At 38.8% G+C, this 13,545-nt stretch overlaps 1 protein-coding gene across 3 annotated transcripts in view; it reads right to left on the bottom strand.

Annotated features, from left to right (window-relative positions):
• The window catches only part of LOC118442358 (uncharacterized), a 249,162-nt gene that overhangs the window by 229,037 nt on the left and 6,580 nt on the right, over positions 1 to 13,545 (bottom strand). For all 3 annotated transcript variants that reach the window (XM_085661918.1, XM_035867867.2, XM_035867869.2), the window contains exon 2: positions 4,741 to 5,326. Coding sequence is in view for 2 of the 3 variants with exons in the window: in XM_035867867.2 (XP_035723760.1) it covers positions 4,741 to 4,752 (12 nt within the window). In the remaining variant the exon portion in view is untranslated. The remainder of the gene's footprint in view (positions 1 to 4,740; positions 5,327 to 13,545) is intronic.

The raw sequence follows: 13,545 nt of genomic DNA, 5'->3' as shown, positions 1-13,545 counted from the left end.
ACTAGGATCAAATGGAAATTGGAATTTAAAGGCGGATATGAATGTCTTTTGAAAAAGGAAATCTTGAGAAAGCCGTAAAACGAATCGTATTAACAAGTCGAATCGATCTTTGTGCTTGTCAACCGGATCCTCTCCGTTAGTGTGACAAAAATTTATTGCGAATAACGATTTCTCGCGGTTGGCACGTAGAGAACTATAAACGTCGGCTCGTTGCAGGAAGAAGAAAGAGAGAAAGATACGAAGAATAAGGAGAAAGGAAGGAAAGAGTAAGGAGAGGTAGATGGAGAAGTAGAAGGAGAAGTAGAAGAAGAAGGAAAGGAAGAAAGAAATGATATTCGACGTGCATACGCGACCCCAGTGCGAATATAAAATAAATTAATGTCCCTACGACGTTTTACGGGCGAGATATAATCGAGCGATACTTAGTATCCAACAGCGCGCGACTTCGGCTAAATGTCTTTCAGAACCGTAAACGTTACGCCACGACGTAGCAAAGTTCCAATGTAAATTTTGAAGAACGTACGTAGTCTTTGGCGTTATTAAATATAACTTATTATCGAATTACATTAATGCTAATAAAAGATTCGCGTAGAGAGACCAGGGAAGAGAAAGAGTACCGTGAATATATACATATATATATATATATATACGTACACACGTACTTACGTACTTCTGTTTGATACGACTCCAAAGGAAATCGACTTGAAGTGACACCTGCACGAATTATTTCCCGCGTCAGAGAGAGAGAGAGAGAGAACCAAATTCGTTGAAACATTAACCATATTACTAAGTGAAGAAAAATCAATTTTTAACGAGCATTGTCAAATCCACGATTTTACGATGCGTTATCTTTGCAGGATACAATGCAAAATTGCAGATATCCGTAAGAAGGTTAAAAAGAAATTGTTCTTTTACCCGCATTGCCTTATCGATTTTTCCGAATGCTACCCGACGAGGTAAGTACCTTACGAAATAACGACGACGACGACGACGACTATAGGAATACGTACGAATTCTTCATAAATTAAATTTGCCTCTTCCTTCGATGAATTATTCCTTAAACGAGCGGGAAGTTATTTCTATCCGAACTTTGTTAACTCTATTATTGGATCGAATTTCAAGTCAGTAAGAATCTATTTAATCGGATTTTAGCCAGACGCTTCTTATCCCCCAGCTGTGGGTTAGGAAGAAATTCCAAATGAAATAAAATGGGGGAAAGAAGAAAAAGAAAGAGAAAGAGAGAGAAACGAGATAAGATAAAAAAGAAGCCACAAATACGAAGTAAGAAAGAAGAACGACATCTAAGAGACAATGCGTGTGAAATAATATCACGTGATATTCCTTTGGATCGTTACACCTGTGTCGCGAAACGAGCTGCACCACCAGTAGCAATTAGCTGCGCGTGGCTTTTATGCAATACATATCTTATAGTCGACTAAAACGATTTAACGTACGACAGAAGATATCAGAGAGGTCTTAACTGGGCCGCGATAAACGATAACACGAATGTACACAATCATTAGATAACGATACTTGCCTTTGTATATGCCCGAATAAGTACGGAATAAATATTTCAATTAAATTTGCATTAACGAACGTGCGAATTTCATATAGGATATATCCTTCAATACTTTTTTAAACGAATTTAAATGAAAGATAATTAACGGTTCAGTTATCTCAATGATATTAGATCGAAGAAATGGGATTATAAACTAATTAGAATGAAATACGATAGATTAAGGAAGAAAATGACGAAAGGATGATATCGAGGAGAGGATTCTCCATTAAATTCGGCCGTACGGTAAACACGTTGATTTCGTCGCCGCAGGTGGTGTCGATGGCTGCTCAAGAAGGAAGGTAGGTAGAGAGAAAAAGAAAGAGGAAAAAAAGGGGAGAGAGAGAGAGAGAGAGAGAGAGAGAGAGAAAAGAGAGGTAAGACGATGACTGTGCAAGAGAGCGATGAAGAGGACACAGGGCGAAGGGCCGACGACCGATTTTCACGGAGAAGGTAGCACACGCGAAAGAAAGAAAAAAGATGGGAGTAAGAGAGAAAGAGAGAGTGAAAGTAAGAGAGAGAGAGAGGGAGAGAGAGAGAGAGAGAGAGAAAGAGAAAGAAGAAGAACGGGTTCCCCGAAGGGACTTTTTTTCCTCCAAATCGCCGATTCGTCGCACTAGCCACGAGAGAAGGCCGCACCCGCGTGCCTCTGCATTACAATTTATCACCGTTGTTAATAACCCGAGGACGAAGATAGTGAAGCGTAAAAAAAAATAAGAGGTAGAGAGAGAGAAAGAGAGAGAGAGAAAGTATCTTATCGTTTACCGCGTCGAATTCTTTGATTCAGCACGCGTATCGTCGGACGAAGGACGCTCTTTGACCTCTTAACAGCCTTCTTGAATGAATGAAAGAGATATCTTCTGGTAGATTGTTTTACCTGGCGCACCTTTTCGAACCTGTTTCTCGCTTTGTTTTAAGTGTTAAAAAGGAGGAAGATCTTGGGTATCTCGAGACAGTGATAGATGTCCTTCGATCATCCGTATTAATCCCCGTGGAAGACTGGATTTGGAATTTTTAAGACCCTCATCTTTTAATCCCCCGAAATTCGCCGTTTCAAACTTGTTGAGAGGTTCAACGGGAAAGTAATAAAAAAAAAGAAAAAGAAAGGAAAAAAAAATAAAAATGAAAATAAAAAAAAAGAAAGGAAGAAAGAGAAAGAAGATCTTTTATCTCGTATCTTTGTCGTATCTTTAATACGATGCAATGATGTAAAAATAATGCATGTTCGATAATAATGTATCCGCATTATTTTCGAATGTATTTTTTGTTCCATTATTATTATTATTATTGTTATTTTGTTTGTTTTGTTTTCTTTTTTATTTCAAGCCCCAACTTCTTGGCTATGCAAATTATATACGCTTAGATATTGGATAAAATGGAATCAAATCGAATTTGTGGATTACCTAAGTACTCGAATATTTCCTACCAAAGGGAAGTTTATTCGAGGAAGGGTCAAGTCACCACCACATGTACGAGAAATTCGTTTGGTTGATCTTAGTAATACCGGTTTATCTGGTTTCCTTTCTCTCTCTATCTCTCTCTCTCTCTCTCTCTCTCTCGTTTTATCTAGCGTTAATTTCTTATTTTTAATCAATATATCGCACTTCCGAAACATGGATGCGCTATGAGTAAACGAGCCGACCGTCTCGTAAATTGATTTTGCGCGTCAAACGATAGCCCGAGATCTTCCTATTACTAGTAGTAGTACAGCGATTACGCGCGTAAACTATCGAGATAAACAGGAGTAAGGAAATCGATGAGGCGAGAGAGATAGAGGGGAGAGAGAGAGAGAGAGAGAGAGAGAGAGAGAGAGAGAGTTTAGTAGACTTCGATCGGTCGAACCAGCAGACTCTCTTCGACTCTTTGAATTATCCTCTCTATCATTATTAAATTTTGATTATTAACCCTTTGCACTCGACTCTTTCGATTGAATGAGCATTGAGCATAAACGGATTTATCTGTAAAATCAGAGATGCATTATATTATGCATGAATTATTTGAAAATTTACTATTATCATAATAGCCGGTACCCATCGATACCAATCAAATTCGAACAGTTACGTTCGACCGTGAACAATTTCGATGACTATAGTGAAGTTATTTTTTCGTGATATACGCGACCAACTCCTTTAAAGTCCGAAGCAAGAACATACTTTTTGCTCTTATTTCGAGACGGTACGATGTACCTTCGACGAATACAAGGGGAGAGAGAGAAAAAGAGAGAGAAGAGGGGAGGAGAGAGAAGATGGAAAAAGAAGCAGAGAAGAAGGGGTTAACGTACTCGCCACACCCTACCTTAAAGATTGTAAACGATTATTAATGCTTCTCCATGGCTGACCCGTAACCTTATGCTGGCTCTCCCCTCTTTTATGCTTCTCTCTCTCTCTCTCTCTCTCTCTCTCTCCATCTTTCTTTCTTTCTCTCTTTTTCCTTTCTTTCGCCTTTTCGTACGTTTCTCTTTTCTTTTTCCTTACTCGAGATATTCCGTATACGTAGGTATAAAAAGGAAAAGAAAAAAAAAAAAGAAAGCAAAAAAGCTTAATGCTTTTCCCAATTAAAGAAATCAATTATAACTGATAATTAGTCTCTCAGTAACGTATCAAGGATAATTTGAAGGGAAATAAATTATCCAATAAATATCTACTTCTTATCCGGTAGTCTTGAAAAGCAGCGATATTTGACGACTCGATTCGTTTACAGAAACTCGTATACGAGACTCGATGTCACGCGATACGCACGAATATAAAGATAAACTCGTGTGGCCATGGGAAGCAGGCGGCACCGAAATTATGCAAATCGCACGTTTGCCCGTGCGTAAACATAAGTGCACTTCGATAAGCACGCTCGATTCAAATGTTCCAAGATCAAGCGCTTGTTTATTCCCAAAGCGAGGAATCGCATTAATGATTCGATACCTCCTGTGAGTGCTATTCTCGATTTCTTTTATGTACCTACATTAAATCTACCTATATGTATACATATAATTACGAGTTAATAATTTCCATGAGATAAAATGGAATTTCGAACGTTATTTTATTCATTATCGAATAAGAAAAAATTTAATTTAAAATAAATAAAAATTCAAAGCGATACGAACTAAGTAGAAGTAGAAGAAATAAAAGAAGAAGAAGATTAGATCATTGCTTAGAAACAAAATGACAGCTTATAGAATCAAGATCACTCACCATGAAAACCATGAACCTTGATTGCAGGTTGGCGTTCTCGATGTAAGTCAGTCACTGCACTCGCCCGTTTACTACTCGCTCCCTTTCTACTACTTCCGATCGTTTTCCTCTTTTGAAGAACGTCCCGTTTCACTTCACTCCCGAAAGATCGATAGATCACGAGAGAATAAACCGCAAGCGAAAGAATACTTCTCGCTGAATGAATTCTAAGATAAATTAACACTCCGTTTGTCTTTCTTTACGCGTGAAGAGAGGAAAAAACAAAGAAGAAAGGACGGAGGTGCGAGCAAATCGAATGGTAATTATCTCTTTTATTTCTTTCTTATTAACTTTTTTTTCTACCTTTTTCCACCCTCCGAAAACACGAGGATTGAAAAATAAAAACGAAATTCACTCGCGCCGTTTCAGTTGATAGAAATTCCTATCACGTCAGTGTCATCCACAGTCACCGCGAAGATATAGATCAAACATATCACTTACTAATTCAACTAGCTAAGTAACATATTAATTAGTTACAGGTAGAGGACACTTCTTCTTCACTGGCATCCGACTGGCATGTTGGCTCGAATATTGGTCCTTCGGTCATCTGAAACGAAAAAAATAACAAAAAAAAAATGATATATAGGTATGTACGGTTAAGATACTAGCGACAATATTTTTATGATCGAAATATTATCGTATTTTTTCAATGAAACGAATTTATATATATATATATACATATACATACATACATTTATTTACTATTACGCCATGTAAAAATGTTTACCTGTTAGAACTCATCGATTCCATAATACATAAGATGATCGTTTCTATGAAGATCACAAAGGGAAAACAGAAAAGAAATTGCAGAAAAAGAGGAGAAGGAGGCATAAAAGAGAGAGAGAGGGAGAGAGAGAGAAACGAGAAATGAAAAAAAAAGAAAGAAAAAGAGAAAACACGTGACGGACTGATCGGACAAAATAATGAGACGAAACATAGATAATGTTGTCTCTCTTTCTCATTCTATCTAAAGTGGGGCGCGGTCGAGTGTACCGGGCCGGGCCCATGACGCACCCGGTCTTTATTTAAATCATTCGATCCGTCACGCTGTAATCGATTAGCGCTAATAGCCAAGGAAATAGAGTCGAGCGTGGCTTCGAGACTCGGTTGCCCGTTCACGATAGAAAGAGAAGATAGAATAGCGGCAATACCGATACAAACGTATCGATAGACGCAAGCGAGTCAAGGATTAGATTCGGTAAATCTATGCTTGCTAGCGCTTCCTCTTAGGCATCTTCCTTCTCTATGTCTCTCGTTGAAAGCGGAGGACGCTCGTTGGGTTTTCATCTCTATGATCGAAAGGAAATCGTTGAGAATACTAGATTCAATAGGTAAGAAAATCTAAGAGAGAAGCAAATATGTATATATGTATAAATCGCTTCAACGAACGATCTAAGAGACTAGACGAGATGTTATTTCATCCACCTCCACGTGGCAACTTAAACTTTCTGTGTATACACGTGTGTGTGTGTGTGTGTGTGTGTGGAGTGCGAATAAAAATGGCCATCGTACTTTGAAAGTGCACTTTCACAGCACGTTTCTCGTAACGGCAACCCTTGCAATACGTAATACAACTGAACGGTTCTACGCAAAGTATCGGCATACGTAGATAGATATACATACGTATATAGAGATATCGAGCCGGTTACTTTCGTATCAAAAGCACGTTGTCTGTTACGCTGGGCGTAAGCGTTAAGAAAAATGTGGATAATTGTATACTAAACGAGTCCACCTACATTACGATTCTACGTGCCATATAGGTTGAAAAGTATGCGAGCTAACGCCAAAACTCAACGTGAGTATCTTTCCGTCTATTTCTTTTCCTCTTTCTCTCTCTCTCTCTCTCTCTCTCTCTCTCTCTCTCTCTCTCTCTCTCTCTGTCTTTTACCATACGGTAACGTCCGGCAGTTATACATATGTACACATGTGTATTATAGTTATGTATTCTCAACGTATCTACCTATATATATGTTCATTCGTACGACGAACCACGATGAGAAATAAAACTTTTATTTCCATGTGCACGACGGCTATGCACCCTTTAAATCGTCCATATGCTGAGGCTTAATCCGTATGAAGAATTCAAGGAACACCCCGGTACATTCGGACGAGTAAACTTTTTTTTTTCTTGGTCTCTTACGCGAACGCAAATTCTCCGCTAGGTATAGTAAGTATAGGCTGAGTATTACCACGAGTTCAACTATAATAAAAGTTTTACTATTCCGGTTGAACGGAAAAAGTGCTACGATTAGAATCGACCTCGTGTCTCGAGTACGTTGTTACAATGTCGATGAACTACGAAAGAGAGAGAGAGAGAGAGAGAGAGAGAGAGAGAGAGAGAAGAAAAACTTTAATCATTCAAATTTCTTCGACAAATAAAAGGTAACAGCTTTGCTCATCTTGTCAAGTGTATTCCTCAAGAGAGGGAAGAAAGAGGAAGAAAAAGAAAGAAAGAGAGGGAGAGAGAGAGAGAGAGAGGAATATAATACTAGAAAGAAAAGGAAAGTCGAATGGAAAGCATTAGAAATTCTACAAAGTGTCACGAATCTCGTTCGATTAACATATCTCCTACTTAGAAATAGCAACATTCTTAAGAGTAGCTGATCTATACGAAGTTTCAAGCTTGTATATCGAATCTCACGAGAACGAGAAGTTTGTATGGTACGATCGTCCTCCGACATCCGTGAAGCACGTACGCTCGTTCTTCACGATCGACGCCGAGACTGTCCGTCGATGGACCGATGGAACGCGTTAATTGAGTCGCACGTAGAGAATACATCGTGGTATTGACGACGAACCGAATTCTTTAAAGTTGCGGCACATTTCTTTTTTCCTTTTCTTTTCTTTTGTTTATTTTTTTCTTTCTTTTTTTTTTTTTGAACATACACACGCAGAGATACAAGTATTATTCAACGATTTAAAAAATATACCTCGTTCGAATTTCGAAATATAATCGTGAGCCGATAAGCATCGATAAATGATAAATAAATATTTATTGAAAAAGTAATTTCGTATAGATTGAAACGTGATTTAATCGAGCCGTCGAGATCAAATGTGTCAATGGTCGAGACGCCGTCGTTATCCCTTTTTGAAATTCCACGAATCGCAATTGGTAATCCAGAAACTCTACCAGTTTCGTTCGTTGACCTGTTCGCGATTGAATTAAAGAGTTTTATGGACATTAACGAACGTGGTTAGTAATACGAGGGCTTTCGTCGAGTTCAAGAAAGAGGAACACATGATTCCACCTAGCGAAACGAAGTCTAACAGAGGAGAATTCAAGGTCTATTATCGAACTATCTATCTATCCATCTAGATCAATTGACCGATCGATCGAACGACCAAGCGAGCGAGCGAACGACCAGCCGATCGATAAATAAATAGATAGATAGATAGATAGATAGATAGATAGATAGATAGATAGATAGATAGATAGATAGATAGATAGATAGATAGGTAGGTAGATAGATAGATAGATAGATAGATAGATAGATCGATCGATCGATCGATCGTACGTCATCAGCTCGTTTCATCGTCAAGGGTGATACCTCGGTGACCGATAAAACTGACTTGGAGGCATCCAAGTCGCAATCTACTTATCGATCTCTATCCTAAATCATCAGGGATCGTAAGGGAGGACGAGCAAAACGTGGCTAGCGACCTGCCATGGTGTTGACTATTACGCGAAACGGCTTTCCACTTTAAGATCGTTGGTTATATCCGACTCCTCGGCACTCTGGACTCTTAATTGAAAGGTTACGAAAGCTTCGTGATTTAACGAACAACGAACGAGCTGATTTAACGAGATAGATCTATACGTTACTCGATAAGTAAACTAAGTGACCTAAGTAAGTAAGTAAGTTAGTATATAGATCGCTATTGTAGGCAATCACTTTTCCTTCCGGTGAAAATTTTCTTCCATCTTAATCGATCTATTTTCTATCTTCTTGAACACGATGGACGTGATAAAGGAAGCGTGACTTGTATACCAATGCGGTGTATACCGTAAGGTCTTATGCATCAAGATTAATAGATATATCTATACGAATATCTCGAGAATGAGAGAAGGGAAAAGAAAAGAAAAGAAAAAATCGTCAAGTTATATATAGACAATAATCAAGTCCCGGACAATATACATAGAACGAGGATGGAAAAGTCTTACTAATTGTGCTTGATGAAAATGAAGTAAAAAAAAAAAGAAAAGAAAAAAAGACAATAAAAAATAAAAAATAAAAAATAAAAAAGAAACAAGAAAGAAAAAGAAAAGAAAAGAAAAAGAGAAAATGAAACAAAAAAAAGAGAGAGAGAGAGAGAATGAACGATCTAGGGAGGGAGGTAGTTAAGAGAATATTACACGAGAGACTAGTCGGGGTCCACGTGGTTGCATGCTCGCGCGTAGGATGGCCACCACAGCTGAGTGTATACGCTCTTCCATAGCTCTTTATGAATGGAGGAGCACGCGTGCGCGACCACTGGAACGCTGCTCTCGTACGAGCAGCGAAAGTGACCTGCTCTCTAGGCTCTCTACCTACCTGTTTTAGTGCGAAGGCGATACAGAAATCGGTGATACGCGCTCACTCGCTCGCTAGCTAGCTAGCTACCTAACTGTCTAGCTAGCTCACTAGCTAGCTAGCTCACTTGCTCACGCAGAGCTACCTTAGAACTGCTCTGGATAATTGCGGAGCAAGGTGGACGCGTCAGGAGTGCACTGGTCGACCGCCAGTGGCGGCGAGTGTGAAATGCTCTGCAGGGTGCCACGAATGCCGATCGAACGCAATTTCTCTGAGAAGGTGGAAGAGGAGGAGGAGGAAATGTGGAGGTGGATCAAACGCAAAAAAGGAATAACTTTTTCCATTTCATTTCTGTTTTTTTATATTAAAGAGATGAACTGAAAGGGATAAGAACTTGATGGAGGAACGATAAATTATTGTGTATATGAGCGTGTGCGTGCGTGTGTATATATATATATATACATGTGTATATGTATATGTATATGTATACGTATATGTATATGTATACATGTACTAGGAGAAAACTTTGATTTCTCGGCTCAGATAAGAAATAATTTTACGATCAAACGTGTTGCACATAGAAGAATTGTTATACCTACATGTCGCTAATAATAACGACGGAAAGTTTCAGTTAAAAGAATCAACCGTGATTAACCGCGCGTAATAATCGTTCATCATCTAGCATTGAAAGGAAACGATTCTGTCGGTGTCGAAACATTGATACCAATAACGTTAATAAACTAACTCTAACGAGTAATATACCCGACGTTACGAGCGTACACACCTGTAATTTCTATTTCGAACGGAAGGCTTGCTCGTTCGATCGGTATAGATCAAGAAAACGATCCTCACCGTTGCGAATTATCTTGTATATCAAGAAGCCCGTAGGTTCTCAATCGTTAACAAGAACTCGCGAAAGCATCTCGCTTGCGATGGACGACGATTGCTAAATCAAAATCGTTCCAAATTGGAAGCTGCCGAATGAATAATGAAGTGAGAAGGTAACTGGGCACGCTTCGGAACGGTGCGTCGTACCATCGATCACTGCCTCTCCTTTCTTCGTCATTTATTTTCCTCTCCTTTCCTCTCCTCTCCTTTTTTCTCCTCTCCTCTTCTCTTTTCTCCTCTTCTCTTCTCTTCTCTTCTCTTCTCTTTTCTCTCCTATCTATAAGCCATCGCAAATCCTCTAATTCGATCGATCGATTCCTAGTTCGAAAGCGATGCCATTAGTCGCTTTACTCTCGCCGATGGATCCATCAGAAAAGCGTGGCAAACGATAGGCCGGCCGACTATATCGTCTATACCTTTACCCATATTACATCGAGATGCCATTTTCGCAATTAACCTCACCGAAAGGATTGCGCAAGCTTAACGGCCATTTCGTCCGCTTATCACGCTTCGCCTCGATTAATTAATTTAATTGCGCCCCATAAATAACCATCGTTCGATCGGCACGTTAGAAAGTCGACGCTCGAAAGGCTTGAGTTCTCCAAGGTGCCAATTATGCGTCGATATAGCTCACTCGAATTTCGCGCTATTCATCGATTACGTGGATGAGACCGCGACTTTCCGACTCTGGCGAGCGCTCTCGAATCACCGATAAATCACTCTTATCCCTTCTACTCAAACTATCTAACGAGAGTGTGTTCCCGTCCAACTCTAGAAGTCTCTATCGAGTAAAATTGGATTTAAAATACTCTTGAAATATGTCAATCCTTTTATTTTTCTTTTTTCCTTTTTCCTATCTTTCTTTTCTTTTCTTTTCTTTTCTTTTCTTTTCTTTTCTTTTCTTTTCTTTTCTTTTCTTTTTCTTTCTTCCCCTTTTTTCCTTTCTAAAGATAGACGAGAATCGTTCCAAGAGTGCAATGTAATTGAATGTAACGAGTATAATTATTATTACGACGATGATTTAGGAAAATATTAGTCTCTCTCTCTCTCTCTCTCTCTCTCTCTCTCTCTCTCTCTCTCTCTCTCTCTCTATACATATGTATATATATATCTTTCTCTCTCTCTCTCCCTCTCTCTTTCTTTCTTTCCAATGTTAAAAGCGAAGAAAGCACGGTCGAGTTTCGTCACATCTCGTAGGAACGCAAACTTTCTCTCTCATCTCCTTCCAGTAAGCAGACAAAACGGCTACTGCTTTGCATGAAAACGCGATAACGCTACGACGCGATCACGATGCAAAAGTCGAGTGAACAACAAGGCGAGAGGCATTAATAAACTCCTTCTGTTCGCGGACGCACGCGTTCACGACGCATTGACATTAATTTGAAACGTGTCCAACTCGAGATCTTATCGATTTATTTCGAAAGCCTTGCGCGTACGTGGAAACCCGGAGATACGCTCTCTGTGACGTATACACATGTAGATATGTATATACATGTATGGATGTATGCAAGAGAGAATGCAGAGGGCCCTTCGTCGAAAATAATATAAAAAAAAAAGAAAAAAAAAACGAAAAAAGAAAAAGAAAAAAAGAAATATTATGTTCAGAGGAAATGCAGCAGTTCTTCTTTGCTTTTACTTATTTATTTTTTTTTTTTTTTTGTTTCTTGTTTACGACATAATTATCATGAAATATTCGAATACTTTGGAAGATCTATATATACATATATATATGTATATGCGGGTGTGTATGTGAATATGAACGATAAAAAGAAATCAAGAGAGCTTCTTCTTTTTATTACTATGCGTGACGTTAAAATGTTTGATATGTGTTCACTTTTCTTACCTTCATATAAAATATTTTATCGTAGGACATGAAAGAAAATGAAAATTAACGTGCTGATTTAGGTCCAAGTGATTGCGACAGATATCTCTCGAGAAACGTCGATGGACAAGTGTATTCCATGAGTCAAAGCAATCTATATCTGCGCATATCTATCTATCTATTCCTATGTTTTCCTGTAAGCTATCGAAAGGTCGAGTAATAATGGGTCAAAAGAGTGAATGACGGGATACTCAGGTATATCTACCGACTCACTAACTAATGAATTAACTTAGCTTGCTGAAGAGAACGTAGGGACAAATTTATGACTGTCGTAAGGATATTTTAAAAGTTATCCGAAAGCTCGTCCGAATAAAATTAGAATATGAAATTGGATCAGAAAGAAGTAAGTAGATGTTTCTTCGAAAACTTTCAAATCAAACAGACATATATAAATACATGGACACACAAATACACGCGCACGTGCACACGTACACGAATACACATGGTCTTTACTTGACTTGCATAAAGATGTTCGAAAACGAGATCTAATTTAATTGCGTGCCCATTTGAAATACGTATACGACATCGTTATCCCCATTCACGGGTGATTTAAATCAAGAACATGATACGCTCCGGCCTTTCTAAACACGTTCGGAGTATGTTCGTTCGAGCGTGCGTTCAATAAGTCGCATTATGGGCCGAATTAAAGGTACAATGTTGCTTAAATTTCAGCCTGTCACGGTTAACTCCAAACATTTTCGATTCGAATGGAAGTAAATACCAAAGAAGAAGAGTCTTCGTCAAAAGAGATCAACGCGTATGTGAATCTTTGCCGGTGTGAAAAAGAAAAAGGAACAAACAAAATTGTTAAAAAAAAAAGGGAAAAAGAAAAAAAACGGCTTTAGAATAATCGTTTCGAGAGATTAACGTCGATCCGTTAATTCATACTTACGATTTGTATACATGTAAATGTATATATATATTTGTGTATATATATATATATATATACACAATATATGTATATATATGTATGTATATGTATGTATATGTATGTATATATGTCCGATATCGCGTGGGCGCAATGTTTTCAAAGAAAACGACCTCGAGGTGGTATTCCTGCCGTTAGACGAGGAGGAAATATCTCGTTAAATGTATAACTCGAGGCCCTAAGTAGGAGCATCGAAGCGAAGAGGAGAAGAGTAGGTAGCACACTGAAGCGTATCGTTTATGACAGCTAACGCATCGATCGAGATGCCTCTCTCGGTAGCTTTTTATTAACTTTTCCATCATTGACGTCCACTCGCGTTTCCTTTCTTTTTTCGTCCTCTTATCTTCTCTTTGGCCAGCATCAACAGCAACAGCAGCAGTAGCACCAGGAGCAACAACAGCAACACCAGTAACAGCAGGGGCAGCAACAGCATCAGCGATAGTAGCAACATCAGGAACGGCAAGCAGTAGCGGCAAGTTTGTAAGCGTTCATTTCATTTTATCGCCGACCCATTGAGAGCTTTTTACAACACGTTCGAGCACATTCTTGAAGGAGTC

Source organism: Vespa mandarinia, chromosome 16 (assembly GCF_050613455.1).
Source record: "Vespa mandarinia isolate Hongniang chromosome 16, ASM5061345v1, whole genome shotgun sequence".
In the NCBI taxonomy this organism is placed as follows: Eukaryota; Metazoa; Arthropoda; class Insecta; order Hymenoptera; family Vespidae; genus Vespa; species Vespa mandarinia.
The sequence above is the reverse complement of the archived record's forward strand: the minus strand, read 5'-3'. Positions and strand labels throughout refer to the sequence as shown.